Genomic DNA, 21,343 nt, shown 5'->3' on the forward strand with positions numbered 1-21,343 from the left:
ACACCTTCCCTGTACATGGTCCCACCCCAACATCAAAGCAACCCAGATCTTTTCCTTGCATCCATTGTGCTTACATTGATTTAGGAGAACTGCAAAAATACATGTGTTTTCTTCTAATGGTAGTGCAGTCAGCCAATTCTGACCACAGTATAGCCTTATAAAGAGTCAAAATGATGCCTCCCTGTGGCAGCAGCAACTTACCTCCTGAAGACAGAAAAGCCTACCCGATCATGGGAGGTGAGCGAGGGAAACGTTAAGGCAACTCTGTCACTGTGGGCAATGCATAGTCTCATTGTAGCCTATTCTGAAAGGAGCCAAATAAGATAATAAACAAAGCTGTACTAAAAACCCTCCTGAAAGCTTCAAGGACCTCTAATTTTACATCCCTCCTGCAACCTCAATAATGAAATTACTGCCAGAACCTGTTCAAAACTAGATCACAACTAGAGAAGACACCAGTCTTGTCCTGACTAATCTTCACTGACTTCAAAAGAACAATTCCTAGTTTCCCTTGATAAGAGTAAGATCATAATCACGTACTCAATTGTTTGATAAATTTTGGGGTAGATTTGGGTTTTTTTAAGTTTCTGCTACTTCTTTTGAAATGGAGATGAAAGAATTGTTGGCATTTTCAATAGAAAATACTAAGCTTTCAAGTGAAATTACTGAGTGTCCACTTATAAATTTTTTCATTGGACTAAATTCTGAAGTCCTAACGATTTCAGAATCTGTCATCAAAGTGAATTTAAGAAGCAAAACTTAACATATAAGTGAAGGTCAAATCAAAATGGGGTTCAGAGAGGGTATATTGTTATGCCTGAATGTCTCATAGCTGTTCTGGTTAGTGCTGGGTAAAAGTAACTTCTACACCACTCATCCATCCTTGTATTTCAGGATCACCCTGACAGTTGTAACTACTATGCAGTAATTCCTTTTGGCAAGATGACATCAGTATCTATATTAAAATTTGCCATTACTTATTGTCACACTATTAATTTTGAAATAATTATTATTTGCATACTGTCATCAGCTACCATGGTAACTGATGGTTCAGTTGTTGCATATCTCCTATTCTTCTCCACAGTCTGGAGTCTCTTGCTATGTGACATCTTCCAGGATGTGGGGCAAACTTAACCATTGACACACCAGAGTACATTCCATACAGGGAAGTCTGGCAGGGGAACTTAGCCTACTGTAAAGAGCAGTGAGATCACAGAACCATTTCGTTTGGAAAAGACCTTTTTAAAATTGAGTCCAACCATAAAGACATTTGGTCTATAGTCTCCAAATGATACCAGAAAACCTCAAGAGATATTAGCCCAACAGCAAAGCAAGCTGAAACAAAGCCCCTAGATTCTTCCAGACTTAATTTCTTCTCAAATTTTCTTCTTTCCAGACTGAAGTTCAGTTCTTCTGAACTTTTGCTAAGTATTTCATTATTTGTGCTCATTATCTGTATTTGAAAGTAAAGCAAATGTCAAACTTATTACCAGGAGATAATGCTTTTTTTTTTTTTTTTTACTGGAAGTGATGAATGCTCAATGACATTTATTGTGGAATCAATAGGAGCATACAAAACACAAAAAAGATGTGAGCAGTGTCTCCTTAGTCCACAGACCTCTCTTTCTTGTAAAGTATTTAATCTAGGGACAATTTTCCCTGTAGTTACCCAAAGGCAGTGTAAATTTAGATTTATTATTTGAAATAATGCTACTACAGTTAACCACAAATTATCTTCCATAGTTACATGGCTTTTTTGATACATACGTTTTCTAGTGTATGAACAGTTCACAAACATTTTTGTTTTGTTTAATCTTTCCTAACAGTACTGTGAAACATTATTAACGGTGGACACAGATGCTGGTGGCTAATGATGATCATATAGATGATCATATAGAAAAGCTGAAGTAAATTGCCCCAGTCTCAGCATAATATTTTTATTCAGTGCAATGATTCCTGTTTTGTCTCATCACTCAAGATGAAAAAGGTAAAAAAAGGAAGGAGAGTTTGGAAGAGCCAGCATGGCTTTTCCTTAGCATAGTCTTCCACAGACTGCTGTGGAGTCAAATTCCATTAAGTCCATTTTACCTCTCTGGTGTAGCCTCCATATACAAGAAATTGACTGGTTCCTTACACAATCCATTGTACAAGATGGGAATATTTCCAGACCCTATTAAAATATTTTGTGACCCTGCATAAAGGTCAGTCATCATTTGGCTTCTAATCATTAGAATCTGTTTCTACAGAAGGAAATCTAGCAAAAAGACCAAGTTGTCCCCTAACCATTATGAAAAGTGCTGTGAGAACTTTAACTATACTGAATGGCTGCCAGTTCCAGGGAGAGGAGACATATCATCTGAATTAGAACTTATCTTGTTCCTCACAGGCAATATGGAGCTCTATCTGCAAAGCAATGCAGATAAACAGTATCACAGTATATCAGAGGTTGGAAGAGACCTCAAGAGATCATCAGGTCGAACCCCCCTGCCAGAGCAGGATCACTTAGGATAGTAAACATTGATGTAAATGAATACACTTCCAAATTTCAAAATAAATCAATCAATAAACAAAAAGGTTTTCACTGTTTCCTGTGTGATGAGAACACAGACAACCTCACCCTCCAAACTTTGAGGGCTTAATCCAAAATTCACTGAAATCAGAGAGGATCAGATTATTGTTCATTTAAGACAGCAGCATCAAAAATTACAAGCTTACATAAACAAGCATCAACTGTATTTAAACTAATTGCTATTCGACTTGCAAGTTCGTTTTTATAAAGATACTCTGGAAAGGTTATTCTTCTCTTGGTTCTATATTGCTTCTTTTTGACTGCTAATAAGGCATGGAATTCCTTGAACACACAGAAAAAAATTGTTAATTCACTGTTGATTACACACATTTTCACTTGTCATCTCCATTCCTACAAAGTCTAATCAGTACTGGTGTATGGTCTTGCACCTAATAAAATTTTCTTCCTTCTTACAGCACCACAGAATAACTTACTAGATAAGTAAACGATGTTGCAAGGTCTCAGAGGCTTTATATAAATAGAGAAAAGAAAATATTCCAAATCAGTGAAATAGCAGTTACAAATCCAGAGATGTACTGTAAGTAACCAAAGGAAAGAAATATGTCTGAAGAGAAGAATTCTGGCTTCTGAGCATGGGCCTGAGTATTTCAGGTTCTTCAGCATCTCAGGAGGACTGAAACTGAAGATTAACTAAAAATACAAAAGGATTATATCTGTGTGACCCATCTGCAAGACAGAAGCTAGTTTATTTGTCCATTACTTTGATGGATATAAATGTGCAATAGCATCTTTAAATAGAGACAAAGAGAGAAAATGGGAGGGAAGAGGAAAATGTGTTTGTCTATAGCTGAAATAGAACTAGATCACAGATTGTATTTTCAATTTAAGAACAAGTAATTCTTTGTTTATTACAGTTGTCAAGTAACAATATATAACTACTTATAGTCAAAGACAGGGTTGTGCAGGAGCAGCAATTATTAATGGACATCACTGCATGATAAAGAAAGAGCTAGCTCAAAAATGGCATTCATTGCACACAGATGTCTGGACCATGGGCAGATGTCTTAGATTGTCGACACAAATCGCTTTTGTGCTATCACAGTAATCTAAATTGCTTTGCATTTGGTTCCAGACTTTTCCACAAACTGCTTTCTGCTTCACATAAATTCCTATTCTTAAATCCTTACTGGACTTCGAGGGCCAAATTACTTCCTGGTGTAACTTTGCTTAATTTGCCTCAGTTTTATTGATGCAGACAAACTTGGAGAATGGTATTTTCAGTTATAGGAGATCTCATACATCATTCCATAGGTTATGGTCTTGGTTCAGGGGAGGACATCCACTGCTCTTGCACCATCGCATTGAAGGAGATGACACTCAAAAAGCACAAGTGGGGAGAAGGTGAGGTGGAGGCATGGCTTCATGTATGCTTTGTGTGAAAAACACACTATGCTTCACAAGATGGTGTGGTCATGACCAGCACTTAAAGGGAGGTTTGTTTCAAATGTCCTGCTGTACCCTATTCAGAGAAGAAGGAACTCACAGTACATCTTATAAAGCTTTAGCTCAGAACATTTGTCATTTTAAATGTACTGATCCCTGATATAATCTGTTAATTCTCAGCTGACAACATCGTACCCTGCATATGAAGGAGCCCACAGAAAACCATCCATAGCTGTGAGACAGAGTTTCCTGACTCTCTGGGGATCTTATCTCTACTGTACTCTTGTAGCAGAATTGAGCCTAACAGAAAATCAAGTCGGTAATGATTTAGGAAATAATTTGTATCCCCAGAGGAGGTATATCTTGCAATAGAGACAGCCCAGCCTAAATTTCTGAGTTTTAGTTAATGGCCTCATTCTATCTAATGTGTCTACTCTTGGAGATGTCACTTAGAAATGAACTGTGTGTTTTTATTGTCACCATTTATTTTTTATATGGAAAATATTTGAATTAGGCTAGCACATAAACACACTGTCTAGGAACAGATTCATGAGAGGAGAAGGAAACACAGACATAGTTGATTGAATAGCTATTATTCTGCACTGCAACTTGGTGAAGGTAAGTAACAAGTAATACATTTCCATTGGTAACCAGTAATACATTTCCCAGTGAACATTTTACAAGGGTCACTTTATATGGGTAAGACTGCACAATATCTCTCTAGGGTTTATTATTCCCATTATCATAGAATTATCTATTACCTAATCTTAGAGGAACTATGACTTGACTTTAGTTTGTCATGTGTTTTTGCCTGCAGTCAAAATAGCTTTCAAGGTACATTTAACCAATTGCCACGCTAGATTGTACAGACCTCTCTTTTTCCTTCATCCAAGGGTCAAGGCACTCCATGAGCTGACCTTACTGCCCAGTCACTGCTTGCTGTGGGAAAAGCATCACTCACCAGCTGAAAGGCTGGTAACGTTAGGATATGGTGATACCTGTTCATGGTTCTTCATAGCTGTTAGCTCTGAAAATGTGCATAACACTACATAATTTCTTCCTCTTCTTGCCCTGACACTGACTGAAAAATCAGAAGGAAAACTTTTTCTGTCATCTTGGACATTTTAGCCACAGAATTTGGGTAAAGCCATTTAGATTTCAGTATTATTTAGAAATGAAAATTGCAACAGACAAGACTTCTCCTTGCCTTTTAGTTAAGTCAGCTGGTAATTTAAGTTTGACTGGATATAAATAATCTCTGATTTGTCTGAGTTATTTTATCACCCAGAATCATAATTATGATTCAGGGCAACATGTACTGCATACTAAAAGAAACCACAGCAACAAAAACAACACCACCAACAAAAAACACCACCAAACACCCAAATCTTCACAACAACCTAGAAACATTGCAGTGTCTAGGAATTAATCTACAGTTGACTTGGGGGAGGGAGGGCAGGGCAGAAATAGGAGGAAACAGTGTCTGCATGGGTTAGATGAGGAATGCTTTCAGTACCACTGTGATAAGGCTGATTTGTAATAGGATTACTGCAGTTCACCTCCCATTCTAATATATTGTTGCTAGTTATCATGATCCTGTTTAAACTGCAAGAAATTAATAGGACATGTCCAGGACACTACTTTGCCCTGTAACCTCTGCCTGCATATGCTGAGTATTGGCAGGTTGAAGGATAATGCAAACATGGCTAGAATCTGTTTGGGGTGGCAAAACATGAGCAACATTGATGTTGTAATGCCACAACCATGTAATTGTTGTGATGTGCTTGTCAACAGTGTAGATCTGCTTTAAATGTCAAGTGGAGTTGATGCAAGCTAGAGGCAATCTCAAACTCTTTCCTTAATGGTATCTAAAATTAAATTCTGGAAAAGTGTAATAACCTTTTTGCAATATTGTAAAAATACACTACTCAGTGAAATAAAGCCACAGTGTGCTATCCAAAATTTAAGTCCTGACTGCTTGATCATGGTTTTATGTACCATTATAATACATTATTTTTTATAGTGCCCTTGGTGGGTAGTGCTTCTCAGGAAAACTCCCTGTAAAGTTAAGAGAATCATCAGATAGAAAGTTTCAGAAGGAAACAACAGCAGCACAAACCACTTGGGGATAATACCTCTTTCTGGAGTAAAATGAAACATCTTGGAGCAGGGCAAAGTTGAGCTTTTTTTTTTTTTTCCTTCCACATTCAGGGTTTTTTATATATACCCTTTAAGGTGTCGGAGAAGTTTAATAAGGTTAGCCGTGCCGAGCAGCATACGTATATATGTCTCTCTAAAAACACCCTGTGTAATCTTTGTTAGGTTTAAGAACAAGCTGTGAACAAATGTGGCTGCCCAGGCTGCGCTCCGGGGAAGGTTCCGCGGCCAGGACCCGGGCTGAGCCGGCGGTAGGAGAGTCTCAGGCTCCCTCTCGAGGACATCAGTGTTAATGACAAATATATCCTCCGGGTCTGCCCCGGTACCCTTCACATGTGCAAACCACAGAATCACAGAATGGTTTTGGTTGGAAGAAACCTTTAAGATCGTCAAGTCCAACCGTTAACCCAGTATTACTAGCTCACCAGACTTTGCTAGAGTTAGGTGATGGTTGGACTCGATGATCTTAGAGGTTTTTCCCAAGCAAAACGATTCTATGATCGAATCATAGAATTGTTTCAGTCAGAAAAGACCTCTAAGATCATCAAATCCAACCATTGACTTAACACAATCACAGTCATTAAACCATGGTCTGAAGTGCCATGTCTCCACAGACAGTGACTCCACCACCTTCCAGTGCCTGACCACTCATTTAGTAAAGAAAATTTTCCTAATATCCAATCTAACCATCTCCTGGAACACCTTGAGGCCATTTTCTCTCATTCTATCACTTGATACTAGGGAAAAGAGACCAACAGCCACCTCGATACAACCTCCTTTCAGGTAGCTGTAGAGAGTGACAAGGTCTTTATGGTTCTATGATTCTGTTATTAATGTCCTTAAGCATTATGTCTAGAAGTCTTTTAAATACCTCCAGGCATGGTGACTCCACCATTTCACTGGGCAGTCTGTGCCAGTGCCTCACAACCTTTTCCATAAAGAATTTTTTCCTAATATCCAACCTGAACTTCCCCTGGGTCAACTTGAGGCTATTTCTTCTCTTTCTATCTCTTCCTACTTGGGAGAAGAAGCTGACACCCACCTTGTTACAGCTTCCACTTAGGCAGCTGTAGAGAGCAAGAAGGTCTCCTCTCAGCCTCCTTTTCTGCAGGTTAAACAACCTTAGTTTCCTCAGCTGTTCCTCACAATATTTGTGCTCCAGACCTTCACTTCATTGCTCTTCTTTGAACACTCTCCAGCAACTAAATGTCCCTCATGTAGTGAAGGGCCCAAAACTGAATACAGTATTCAAGGTGCAGCTTACTAGTGCAGAGTACTGGGAGATGATTACTTCACTAGTCTTGCTGGCCACTCTATTTCTCATACAAGCCAGGATGATGTTGGCCTTCTTGGGCACACTGCTGTCTCATATTTAGCTACCCATCAACTAATACTCCCAGGTCTTTTTCCACTGGACAGCTTTCCAACCACTCTTCCCCAAGCCTGTATCCTTGTGTGGGGTGGTTGTGACCTAAGCGAAGGACCCAGCAGCTGGCCTTGTTGATCTTCATACCACTGGCCTCAGCCTATCAATCCAGCCTATTCAGATCCCTCTGTACAGCCTCTCTGCCTTCAAGCAGGTCAACACACTCATCTGACTTGGTGTTACCTGCAGACTTACTGAGGGTGCACTCAATCCCCTCATCCAGATCATTGGCAAAAATATTAAAGAGAAGGCAGCAACAGTTCTAGGCATAAGCCTAGAACAAAAGAATCTCCAATACAAGGTTAATCTTGATACAAAAGAGAAAAAGAGGGGTGCAGGTGATGCTGACTGTGCATTAAAAATTGGCATAAAAATCATCATGGAGTCCAGAGTATCTCTCCTATGAAGAAAGGCTGAGAGAGCTGGTGGTGTTCAGCCTGGAGAAGAGAAGGCTCTGGGGAGACCTTATTGTGGCCTTTTAATACTTAAAGGGAGTCTGTAAGAAAGATGGAGACAATTTTTCTAGTAGGGCTTGTTGTGACAGGGCCATGAGTAGTGGTTTTTAATTAGATTTAGACTAGATATAAGGAAGATTTTTTTTTTTTACAGTGAGCGTGGTGCAACACTGGAACAGGTTGCCCAGAGAGGCAATAGAAGCCCAATTCCAGAAAAGCTTCAATTTTTAATTGAATGGGGCTCTGAGCAAGCTGATCTAGTTGAAAACGTCCTAGCTCACTGTCGGGGGCTTGAACTAGATGACCTTCAAATGTCCCATCCAACCCAAAATATTCTATGATTCTGCATGCACCAACATGTACAAGGTGAATATTCCTTAAATCTTGTTGAAGCTGCTAGAAAATATATATGGGCACAAAGGAAATAGGGAAATTAAAGCAATATTTTAGCCATGAAAGAGGAGAAATCATCTTTGCCACAGAGGGGATATGGCCCTGAGGGTTGAGATTTGCACAGTGACTGACAGCTGAACTGAATTATGACCAGAACAAGGAATACTGATTTCTAGCACCTTTTATTGCATAAACAAACATTACGGCCATTATTGTTTCTGATATTGATATTGCTATAATTATACACAAACACTGCTCAATATTTATGGGCAATGTAAATGGACACCACACCATCCCTTTTGCACACTGGCCTGGCCACCTTCTAACCATCATCAGCTCAGCTCAGCAGACCCAGGGACATCATGGTCCCACAAATCACTCACAGTGACCAGGGTGCACCCACACTGATGATGATGGGAAGCCATCACTGGTTCGTACCCAGATCCAGTATGCAGCAAAGGCAGCATCCTCTCCTCTGATCTGTTTGTGGTCAGATTAACTCCTCCACAGTTTTGGAATTAATTTTCCATATATTTGGGGATGATTTCTGGTCCAGATATCTCACAGGTCACCCAGTAAGACAGTTCTTCAACTAGTTTGTGACACCCATCAGTCTCCAACTAGGTTCTCTTTTACTGTTAGTTTTGATCACTTACCTTAAGAGTCAACAGTTTCTTTTTTGTTGCACCAATCCTAAAGACTGCATTTTACACATTTGCCTCTGACAGATTTCACCTGTCCAGGGAATGCTATACAAAATCCCCCACAGAAGAAAGGATTTATTGAGTAGGAGTGGCAAGGTTTTGATAGTGGCTGGGAGAGGGAGATGACAGGATTGGTTGTTCTTTACCCATTATAGCAATTGCTGAATTCTATCTCCTTGTCCTTATCTCAATTTATGAGTCCTTCATTGTGTTTTTTCTCCCCTATCCAGCTGAAGAGGGGGATGATAGAGTGGCTTTGGTGGACACTGGGTATCCAACACAGGGTGTTGGATTGTTGAAACAATTAATTGTCACGTGCTTTACTAGAGCAGCACCAGTTATCCTTCTGTATCCCTGACAACCTGATAGTTAGGAGCTGGCATCTATCAAAATGAGAGACCTGGAGACCTAATTTGGAGCAGATTTAATCAGTAAAACAAATGAACAGGTGACATAAATTACAGGTTCATAGGAGTGTAAACAGCTGAAAATTAGTCTCATCAGTATAAAGGTGGCAGTCTTTTTATTTAGCCCGAGACTCTGAGAAGTACTCTGATTTCTATGCAGAGCTGGTGAAGGAGGTTTTTTGCTTGTGTGTGACTATAAAGGAAAAAGCACCATAGGTGGAAGCTGAACAAATGCACCATGGAGCTGAGTCTGGTGCAGAGGTGAGAGCTTTATGGCTGCTAAGCATAAATGATTTTACCTCAGGCATTAAGTGTTTTAACTTTTCTGGCTTACCTTCCCTACCTTTCTAGGGGTGATTGAAGGAAATCCCATTTTGTAGCTTTTAACTCTGAACCTGAAGCTGTAAACTTAAGACTAGTTTAATATCCAGGCTAGAACTTTATGAGCACAGAAATTTTTTAGCAAGCTAGTATCACAGCTTCTGCTAATCCCTGTCTTCTCTTACAGGCTGTTACTAATAGGGACATTGATCTTTGAAATATGGACCGACAAGAGTCCAGGTAATGCTGGTGGGAACTGCTTTCAGATAACAGTTTCCAAGGTTTTTCATAGGTGTTTTGTTTGTGTGTCTATTTCAGAAGAATCTGAAGCTCTTGTGGCAGCCATACTTGCAATTTTCTCTGAGAAACTCCAAACATGTAGGTGGCTGTTTATGGTGCAAGAACTCATGGCAACTCTTTAGGTTTATGTGCCATCATATTAAGCAAATGTTTTTTTTTCCTCACTCAGGTAACAAGCACTGATTAGTTAATAAGGACTTTGTTGTTGCTCTCTTTCTCTTGAGCATACTTACTGTTACTGATCATGCAATGGTCCTTTAAATACTATGCTTTGCCAAAGAAATAGTTTTCTTAACCAAAATTGCTGTCTGCTTTAACTTTATTACAAAACAGAGCAGGTGACAGAACAGCAGATACAGAGATGTGTTTCTAGGACTGTCTGCTCTACTCTCCGTAGGTGCTATACAAGCATGTTAGCATTTAGCACAGATCAAAGTTAAAAGACACTGGAAGAGCTTTCATCCAACTTGAAGCGATCACATGGCTTCTGCACCAAACCGAGTTTGTAGCTTGGAATATGGGCCCAACAAAGTCATGTTCAATAGCATCTGTATGATGTTCCCTAGTATGACCATCTCTGAGGTGGGAGTTGTATGCCTTTTTAATTTAAGGCTATAGTGCTAAACTCGCTAGGAAGAAGGACCGTCTCAGTGCTTGAAGTGTACTACTACTATAAAAGGTATAGTTAACATTAGCTCACTATGCCCTAGAAACTTCTGTTTGAAACAGCAAATCCCTATTTATTAGAAATGTATGCCAAACAGAATGTCTTCTATGGTCCTACATATAGATCCTCCTTCTTGCCTTAAAGAGGTTAAGCAGCCATAGCTTGGTTTATGCTGTCATGATAGCTTGGGACTTGAGCTCCCCAAGCTACCCTCTTTGCCTCCTGTGTGGTCCTTTCACAGCAGAAGACAACTGGCTTCTGGCATTGGTGATTGAGCTGGTTAACAGAGTAGGCTGATGGGTAGCTGATGTGGCTTCTCTACTGAATAGATGTGTATGGTGATTTTTGGCTTTGTGGTTTGCTTGTGGGGTTTGGTTGGTTGCATTTCTTTGATTTAGGGATTGCCTTTTTTCTTTTAAGGACTATCTTGTTCTGTTTTATTCTATTTCAGGTGTTCAGAGTAGGGCAGTCAATTCAGTATTCTTTTGAACCTGTTCCAAAATCCTGTTTCCATGATGGGCTGTTTCAGGTAGCATTGTCAGATGATAAGACACAGTTATTACTTAAATACTAATTTTAGGGCTGACTTTTCCCCTGGAAGTATTACCTAATTAAAAAAATAAATAAATAAAAATTGTAACACCTGACCAGAGATGCTATAATATTACTGTCACTACACTGAATTTATAAGTGTTATAGAAGCAGTCTTGGAAGTAACAGATTTCTGTTTGTATGTTACTCTTAATCTCCTACTTATTAGCCTTTCAATATGTGCACCACAGGACCCATGAATTCAGAGTGCTTGGGGAACATTTTGCGTATGACACTGAGTGCAGAATACTTTGAGGACAAATACTTGTCTTTTTCTGTTGTTGGTAAGTTGATCTGGAAAAACTTGGAGAGGGAATTACACATGGTGAAATGCTTAAAATTCTTTAAAGGACCTCCTATATTAGAATTTCCTAGATAATTCTAAGATCCTAGAGCTTAATAGATTGGACCTCACCGTAGCTACAGTCAAATGCTTCCTTTATTTTTGCATGAAGTCCTATAGACCTCTTTTGTGATAACTTAGCCATGACTAGACTTGATATTGCTATCTTTGGACTGAAGTTGACTTGTACATGGTAGTTTCTAGGCATGGAAATACACCAACATTATCCTCCTGGTAAAAATGTTCCCCAGTAATAGCACATACTGTTCAGAAAATTCACTAGTTGAAGCTGGCAGTACATTACTGATTTTGTAGTTGTAGCTTTCAGTCTTTTTTGCCTGCAGTTAAGGCATTTGGTGTAGGCATATAAATACTTAATGAAATTTTAGAAGAGTTAGTTGGGCCTTCTCTGTGGGCTTAGCCAACAACTGGTGTTGCAAAGCAGGGAGTCTGCAGAACAAGAGTTAGGCTCATTAATACAGATGTTCATTAATTACCCATAGATCGGTCTGGCATAGCCTGGGAGCTGGATGAGGCTATGGCATCGCGGTGTGGCTATACAGTAACTTACAGCAATTGGAATATTATTGAGTTTCGTGCTTCTGCACTAAGTTGTCATTCTCACTTAGAGGTAAGTCTGTTGTAGACATTTTGACTGTAGTGCTGTTTTATATGACCTTTATGAAATAGGTCACAAAACTGTTCAGAGGTGTTAACCGAGGTGTTGCGTCTAGAAAATCTGTTAGCAGAAAATTATTTCCTTCTCCTCAAACGTATCCAGAGGTCGGAGAATATTCCCTGGTGTTGATATTTCAGTGGCCTACAGATGAACACATGAAGAAGCATACCACATATGCCTTTGAATGGCAACTATTTTCTTTTGGCTAAGAATAGGGAATTCTCTCTGACAGCTGTATTGCATTCCAGTCTAATATTTAGTGCCAGAGACACATAAGGGTAAAAGATCAAAACCTTTGGCCACTTGTGTTGAGTGGTCACTGCTGCTATCTTGTAAGAAGACAAGATTGGCTGTATCTTTGGGAGCTTTTTTTTGTCCAGTTCTGAAAGTCCAGTCTTCTTCCCAAAGAATTTATGTTGCTATGTACTTACACACCTATATACATGTAACTCATGTAGTTAATCAAGTAGAAAGCAATAACACTTCAGTATGGAATTGCTCTTCTGTGCAGAGCAATGGGTTTTGAAATTTACTTAGTTCACGAGGATAGGCTGTGCCTAACTAGGGAAAGTCACTCTAACCAGCAAGTGTTCTCTATGTTCATGCAGAAAGATGTTTTCATAGTAACTGTACAAATCAAAGCATCTCATACTCCTAATATGAAAAATGCTACAGTTCACCTGAAGAGTGCAAGTTGTTATTATGGCCTTTGGAGTCCAAGGGAGTTAGTATGTGAAAGTAACTACATGGAGGTAAGTACTGGAAGTAGTTATGTTAAGGTACTTAATTTATGGAGGTAAGTACTGGATGATGCTCTCTTTGGAGCTGATTAGATGCTAGGAATCTGTATTAGAAACAGATTTGGAAAGCCCTACTAGGAACAGTTTGCTAGTGAATGCACAGCATGCTTCTTGAGTTTAGTGATGGGCTTATAGCCTACTTGCCACCATTAATAACTAATAAAGCTGTGGGTATTCAAAAGATTAAGCTAATGGATTTAACTCTGTGAATGTTGTCTCCCCAAATCTTGTTGGACATAACAGAAATGTATAATTTCTGAAGGAAGTTTTCTTACTTAATTTGCTGGGGAGAAATGCAGAGAAGAGAGGAAAGGGACTCCTCTGGGGAAAAAAGAAAATAAAAAGAAGAGGTGAGAAAAAAACCATGGGATTCTGGGAGTAATTCCTGGCCTTAACTAGAAGTAGAAAAGGAAAGAAAGATGGAAGATAAAACAAAGCTGAAATCAAGAGGAATATAGATAATGCACCATTCATGATGGCATCTTCTGCTATAATTTATTATTTGGCAGAAGGAAAACTGTCTCTAGGAAAACACTTGAGTGTTGAAGATAAGGAAATGAGTGCTACAAACAATCCTCTTACAGAGGCTTTTTGCCTTCAGGTTTCTGTCAGGAGGGAGGTTCCACAGATTGTGAAAGAATTCATTCAAGATGAACTTGCAGACTGGACTTCTGCCTTTCCAGAGGTAAATTGCAGAGCGATAGGTGTTGGAAAGGACCTCTGAAGATCATCTAGTCCAGCCCCTCTGACAAGCAGGTTCACATAAATCAGGTTACACAGGATGGCATCTAGATGGGTTTTGAATGACTACAGAGAGGGTGACTCTACCACCTCTGTGGGCAGCTGTTCTGGTCCTCTACTACCCTCCAAGTAAAGAAATTCCTCCTCATGTTTAGATGAAATTATGTTCAAGTTTGTTCCTGTTACCTTTCATCCTGTCACTGGGTGCCACTGAAGAATGATTGGCTCCATCCTCCTGATACCCACACTTTAAATCTTTGCAAGGATTTGCAAGATGCCCCCTCAGTGTTCTGTAGGCTAAGAAGTCCCAAGTCCCTCAGCCTACTACAGGTTTTCTTCCTGGTAAAAGCTAATGCTACTTAGAATGGATAGTTTTCTGTATGTGTGGGTAGTGGAAAGCTGGAGAAGCATCCCACTAGCAGTATTTAAAATAAGGCAACAAAAGTATTGTGCAGTTCAATATAATAATTGTTGCAGTATAGTGAATCTGTTACCTTGAACAACATGTCTAAACTGTTGATGAATTCCTCTGGGCAGGCAAAAGCTGGAGAAGCCTCAATATGGCAAATAGTCTTTCATCAGCCAGAAGAAAAAAAGGCTCTGCTTGTGAGTGATGCTTGGAGTGCAGGCTATGGGCTCAACACCACAGACACCAGGGTTCTGCTGCGAATACCATACACTGCTGGGCAAATTCAGTTGGTTGAGGTTGGTGTGCTCATTCTGTCCCAGCAAGATGCCAGGCTGTGTAGGTCTAACCAAATCTCTTCCTACAGGATCAGGGAATTACCTTTTCTGCAGTGAGATCAAGTATATTTTACAAACAGCTATGGATGATCCTGATGGTGGATACTGCTGTGGCATGCCCTGTAGGTGAGAAAAGCAACAGCTTACTCCAGTGCTTAACTGCACAGTGACCAAATTACAACTAAAGTAATGAGCTGACAGCTCTTATATCTTGTCCCTAAGATGGTGTGGACTACACTAATACAACAATCATCTGGACTGTTCCAAAATATATTCAACTGCTCTCTGCTGGAGCAACTGGTTTTAAGGATGTCCTTGTTGAAGCTGGTGTGGATCTACGCAAACTCTCTGCCAAAGAAATGGCTTCCAGAAAATATCTGTTAGTAAATGATTTAAATGCAATTACACTGAAGATACCAATAGGTGCAGAAGGTGGCTATTACAAGGTTAGTGATTTGTTAGACTTATGCTTTTATTATTATGAGTAGGAATAATTCTTCTTACTGTCCCTTTCAAGTGAGGGATGGGGATGAGAGGGAAGAAAAAGCTACATTAAAAATTTCAAAATACCTGACCAAAGATAGCTTTTGTAAGCACTGCTTTGTGAAGAACTTCTTTTATTACAAGCAGAGATGAATAGAACCCTGCACAAAACTATCGATTTGTCTCCAGCCTGAGGTTAATGTGGAGCTTTTGCCTCTTAGCTCTGATGTCCTAGTCCTTGGGGACAATCTTAACTGGACTGTAAAGCATGCAAGTGGTCTGTTGTGTTTTACACAGACCATTTAAGAGCATGAGAACAACCCATTTGTCCACCAGATCATGTGGTACTGGGATGGGCTGAGACTATATATTCAAATCTGGTTGCCTGGAGTGAACTGAATCCTGGGCAAATGTTATGAATGAACTTCAAAGGAAGTTGCAGGAGTCATCCTTTTGCTGGTGAAATAGTCCCCTGCTGCTTTAAACTTGGGAATGAGGGACAGTTTTCCACAGTAAGCTTTCTGGGTATTCTGAGAGAATCTAAACTTGCAGGGATACATCAAGGGCCACTTAAGAGTTCATGATTCCTAAACTGAGACAATTATTTGGTGCTATAGCTCTATGACCTTGAGATCATAGAATAATTTGGCTTGGAAGGGACCTTAAAGATCATCTAGTTCCACACATCCACTCCCCCTGGCTGCAAGTAGGATAATCTTCCATTAGACCAGGTTTCTCAAAGCCTCATTCAACTTGACCTTAAACTTCCAGGGATAGGGCATCCACAACCGATCTGGGAAACCTGTTCCAGACCTACAACTGCCCTCACAGTGAAAAAGCTACAATACCACTTCAGTGTTAAACTATATTATGCTAAAGACTGTTGACTTGAAATTCTAGACTTCTGTGAGCAGTGGACTGCATGGGGCAAAATACACCATCAACGTGTTCTTAGAACATCAGTGGGAAGATAACAAAGGTGGCCTAACCAAATATACCATCATCAAAGAAATAGAAACACCATTTGAACAAGTGGAACTTACTATAACCAACAGTAAGTAGCCTAATATTGAATTTACTGGAGATTTTGGCATTGTTAAGAGCTTAATGTTGTTGTGTTTCTTTTCAGATTCAAATCTGACTGCAAGGCTAATGAATGTGACAGTGGGAGCATTCCTCCCGGATGTGGAACTTGTGAACTTAACCATTGAGGAGGTAATTGTTACTGTACCTGAAGCTGTTCAGCATGGATACCTAACAGATGAGATGAGATATCCTAATGGAAGCAAAGCCTACATAATACAAGTCCCACTTGATTCAACAAGTGTTAAGAAAAAGGTGTGTACTAAGACACTGGAGCATATCATGCTACAGAGCAGATAACACTTGGTAATTTTCATTTCTAACTATGATTTTCCTAGTACATGGGAGCAAGCAGGAGAGCACACATCCTGAATGTCACACTTGCATTCATAATCCATCCAACAAGTGAGACCTTTGCAGTTCCAGTCATAACAGTAACAGCTGTTGAAGATGCAGGTAAACTAGTGGAACTTGGGCAAAACTATACCAGCCTGGCTGCAACTAATCTGGCTGTGAATTTAGCTGCTAACTTCAGCCAGTGATACTGTTAGTTCTAAACCCTGCTAAGCTCCAGTGGCAGGTTATGTGCTGGCTGACTCTGGACTATATTACAGTACTGCCCAGCGCGACAGGATTTTGTGATGGCAGGAACCTTCATCTCATTATTACTCATGGGAATGTGGACCAAAACTGGCAACCTTTCCTCTCAGACTGGCACCTGACCCCAGAGGCTGTGAAAAAGTACAACTACAGCCTGAGGGACAATGGCACTCACTTGGCAATCTCTGTCCCTTTTCTTTCTTCCCATGTGAACTATGAGGTAAGGATGCTGGCAAGTAGCAATTAAAAGGCATGCTCTAGTTCTGATGTATGAAAACGATATACTATGTCCTTGAAGATTAAATAAAATTTCAAGAGCCTTTAAAGGGTTAATACAGGAGTATTTTTTTTTTTTTGCCCTTGGAAGAACACTTTCATTTCCCTTTGTTAACGTTAGTAGAAGTAGACATGAAAAATTCTGCATTTTAAGGCAGAGCTACTTTTAATGGCAAGGGATTTTGTATTGCACTTTTTTTTCAAAATGCCTGGAAAAGCTCATTGTGTGAGCTTTTGATCTGACTTTGATCATCATTACATTTAGCTTGTGATAACCTGCCCCCCCCCCTTTTTTTTTTTTTTTTAGTGCTCTAGGTAAGCACTGTGCCTGTATTCTCTTGTTTTGACTTGTGATTGTCATCTCTAGGATTTTAATACCTCTGGAATAAAGGCTTCACTCCGCTTGACGTTGAAGGATGGCATCATTTCTGCCAATAGGAGGGACTTCTGGGTTTCCTGCATATTTTCCTCTTCAGAGCTAATACGTAATTACACGTTGGGGACTAGTTGTTAATGCTTCTTGAGTTGCATAATTAAGTTGCACAAGACCATGCAGTCTGAAATGTTTCTAGAATTTATATTTGTTGATACCCTATTTGCCTGTTGGATTTCTCAGAGTAATATGCTACAAGGCAAGTAAAATTAGATTCAAGTGACTATTCTGTCTAGTAGAGGAGTGGAGATGGAGATGGGGAACTACTTCCCCTCACATCTCTAAAATTATGAAGCTTTTTGAAAGGGGTTTTATGGTTGATGTTTGTCCATGTAGTGCATGCTTCCCTGGCAGTTAACTTGAGGAAATCAGGTGTTGGTACTCAAGACAGTCTTACTCAAAACTTGGTTCTTGTCAGATGCCCAAAAACTTGCTATTGAATCCATGCAGAACCTCTTAGTTGTAGGTTACGTTATAAAGGAGTTAAGTCCTGATTTGTATTAAAATTGTATTTTTTTTTTTTTTCCTTTCAGAGTGCCTGCCCAATGGCACTGTGGTTATTACTGCAATAAAACTGGTAGGAGTTGCTGACCTGGACACCAGTCTGCTTGTCTTAAGGGACAGACGGTGCAAACCAAGTTTAGTGACAGCGAAGACTGCAACCTTCAAGTTCAATGTGAACACTTGTGGAACAAGTAGAAAGGTAGAAGAAGGCTTAGTCATGTGAACCTTACTCTTCATTGGGGCAGGATTAGAACTAGAACTGGCAGAGTTTCAGATTTGAGCAGAAGCTGAAAGACTACCACAGCTTTTTAAGTAGTATAACTACCATCTTTTTCTGAGGATGCAAAATTCAATTGAGCAGAAATTTGTACTTGTTAAAAACAAGTTTTTTTTGGTGTGCTTTCTGAAAATAGCCTTCAGTTTGACACCTGAATTTGGTGATGGCCTTGAATGCGAGTTTATTCTGTTGAGATGCTGATGCCTTGCAGAACCTGGTTAAGTGTTGCTTATGACTACCTGGCCCAAGACTAGTGGGTCCTGTTCCTGTTGTCTACACACTGCATAAATAGAAAACATGCTAACTAAAAAAAGGATCAGATGATACTCAATGTTGCATCTTATGCTATACACTGATTCTATCAACAGCTGATCTCTTTTTTTCTTAGGACAAGTACACTCCCTTTCTGAGGTGTTCTGTCCTATTCCAGCTATTGCTAGCCAAAAAACTGTTTCTTCCTGGCTATGGCATAGCTGTCAGCTATGATCTGTTTTAGTTCAGCAGGTACAGTGCTGCTGGCCAGTGATTTCTGTTCATTCCTAAGTGTATTTTGTTCAGTGCAATCTGCCAGTCAAGTGAAGGGGTGTGGGTTTTGTGTCAAAATCAAAGTAAACTCTAACCTATCCTCCTTCAGTTCAACAGCACAACTATGAAATATGAAAATGATGTACTCTATTTCAGACCTGGCACTGATACGCCACTATACCAGTAAGTGTCATTCTTTAGAAAAACATTGTTTAAGGTATTTTGGTATCTGAAAAAAATAATGCTAAACTTTTTCCCTTAGACTGCGATTTGTATGCTGGTATGCAATCAAGCAGACTGCTGATGTCAAATACGAATCTAAGAAGAACCCACCACCCAGTATTAAGCCAGGGTTTGGCTCTCTTGCTCTTTCAATGAAGCTTTTCAGAGGTAACATGATTAGACTCCATAGAGTCACTGAGATGTTGCTATTGGAAGGGATTCCTAAATGTCATCTTGTTCATCTGCTCTCCTCAAGTAGGAACACAGAGAACAGGTTGCCCAGGACCGTGCCCAGATAACTTTTAAGTATCTCCAAGGATGAGTGGAAACCTACTTTAAGGCTTCTACTAGAACTTATCCATTCTAGAATGCAACATAAACAGTCAAATACCTGTAGATGAGATTCAGCACCATTGATGTGTGGCTTTCCTGCTTGGCCTAGGCATGCTAAAGGTTTTGTGTAGTGAGTGTGATGTAAGCTTCTCTCTCCAATCAAATTCTTATGTGCTGCTAAGCAGAGTTAGCCCTGAAAAAAAAATTGAGCCTATGTCAGAGAAAAACTACATGCTGTGAAATGTAACTAGCAAGCAGGGATAACTGAATGAATTTTTCACATTTTGTTTTTATCCCGAAGTACCTTTATAGAGACAGTTGTGAGTGAGTGTCTTACTCCAGTGGTTTTTTGTAGGAGGAGGAATGTCTGTCTTTGGGATTCTCAGAGCTAAGACCTTTGCTTTCACTGCCTGTTCTTATTTTAATGCCATCCTACCCCCATTTTTCTATGTTCATACATTGTCCTAGGTTTTAGTATTACCGTGCTAAAGTAAATGGTGGTGAAAAGAAGGGTGAGGCAGAAAGTTTGTGAATACTTTCTCTGCAAAAAGGAAAACTGTGTAACACCAATACTCTCTTCTAGAGAAATCTTATGCAGAGCCCTACCAGGAATCAGAATACCCTGTGGTAAAATATCTGAAGGAAGCATTGTATTTTGAAATTGAACTGCTTCAGCCAAAAGATACAAGACTGGAACTAAACCTGGCTGACTGCTGGGCTACTAACTCCCAAAGTCAGGACAGTCTTCCACAGTGGCACATCCTTCTGAATGGGTAAGGAGGGCTTCTTTCCTCTGTTGAGTAGTTGTTCAGAGCAAGGCCTATTACACTTAGATAGGACGAAAGGGGAAGAGGACAGAAGTGAGACTGAATGCATTGTTTTGTCCTGATGAGCAGATGATGCTAGGGTGTGGAGTACTTGCCAGTGTCAGCACAGTGACTGACTTCTGGAGGCAGCAAGTTGTGGGGGTAGCCAGAAGTGCTTCCAGCTAACAGCTTCCATCTGGAAAGAAAGAAAAAGAAGCACTGCTGACTGCAGCCAAAGGCAGGCATAAGGAACTGGGGGGAAGCTCTCCACACCTGCATGGTGCAAGGGAAGTTTCTTTGTATTTCACTTCCTTGCTTTGTTTAAAGATCCGCTTGAAGTGATCAAGGTTTAGATTAAATAAATTTTCTTCTACTTTCTTGAAAAGATGTGAAAACAGCAAGGACTCCTATAGAACTGTCTTCCATGAAGTTAATTATAGCCTTAGAGTAAAATTTCCTCAGCACCTGAAGAGATTTGAAGTGAAAATGTTCACCTTTGTACAAGGCACAACTCTGTTACAAGAGCAGGTGAGATGTCTCTGTGGTCTGTCATGTGTTATTGACAGCTGCAACATGTAAGCCTGGAGCAGTGCAGGCAGCAAATGCTCTGTAAGGTCTTACCTGCCCAGTGCTGCCTGGGGCTGTTAGCCACCTCCTGGTAGGCATAGCACAGAACACTAAATATAAAGATTATCTGTTTAGTGTTCAGATGATTTTGGGGGTCAGTATATGTAATAGATGCTTGCCAGGTAAGTCTCACCTATGCATAATATAAATATTCTTGTGTTGTAGCTGTATTTCCACTGCAGTGTGGTGATCTGCAGCAGTGTGCAACGACCTTCAGGCTTGCTTTGTTCAAGGAGATGTAATCCTGGGAAACGCAGATTTGGTAAGAAAATGGGCCCTTAAGTCACTACTGACTCATTGCTCAGCAATATGGCACACAGCCTGATGAGCTGTCAAATGACAGGCTCCCAGTCCTAGCATGTGCTATACAGGAAACTGAAAGATGAAATGTCTCACTAGACCGCAGTGCAGAACCACATCTACATGGGCAAGTATCATCTGGAGCAGTGCTTCTTAGGAAGGAAAACTACTAA

The 21,343-nt window shown here is 40.0% G+C and overlaps 1 protein-coding gene across 1 annotated transcript; it reads left to right on the plus strand.

The window, feature by feature from the left end:
• Positions 1-170: 170 nt before the first annotated feature.
• On the plus strand, positions 171-21,343 carry LOC128968775 (uncharacterized). Its single transcript, XM_054383357.1, has 22 exons — positions 171-237; positions 6,296-6,381; positions 11,255-11,332; positions 11,564-11,678; positions 12,241-12,368; positions 13,025-13,168; positions 13,818-13,901; positions 14,495-14,662; positions 14,731-14,827; positions 14,924-15,147; positions 16,085-16,238; positions 16,314-16,522; positions 16,606-16,723; positions 16,882-17,087; positions 17,511-17,628; positions 18,110-18,279; positions 18,992-19,065; positions 19,145-19,272; positions 20,021-20,210; positions 20,630-20,771; positions 21,036-21,132; positions 21,270-21,343. The coding sequence occupies exons 1-22, from the start codon at positions 171-173 to the stop codon at positions 21,341-21,343; spliced, it is 2,871 nt and encodes a 956-aa protein (XP_054239332.1).

Source organism: Indicator indicator, chromosome 9, assembly GCF_027791375.1.
Source record: "Indicator indicator isolate 239-I01 chromosome 9, UM_Iind_1.1, whole genome shotgun sequence".
Lineage (NCBI taxonomy): Eukaryota > Metazoa > Chordata > Aves > Piciformes > Indicatoridae > Indicator > Indicator indicator.

What these genes read in the sequence shown, in the direction of transcription:
- LOC128968775 (XM_054383357.1), top strand. Translation starts at nt 171, where the DNA reads ATGATGCCTCCCTGTGGCAGCAGCAACTTACCTCCTGAAGACAGAAAA. An exon ending in AGCCTACCCGATCATGGGAG is followed by an intron (nt 238 to 6,295) that starts GTGAGCGAGGGA and finishes AATCTTTGTTAG; the next exon opens with GTTTAAGAACAAGCTGTGAA. An exon ending in GTTGTCATTCTCACTTAGAG is followed by an intron (nt 12,369 to 13,024) that starts GTAAGTCTGTTG and finishes ATGTTCATGCAG; the next exon opens with AAAGATGTTTTCATAGTAAC.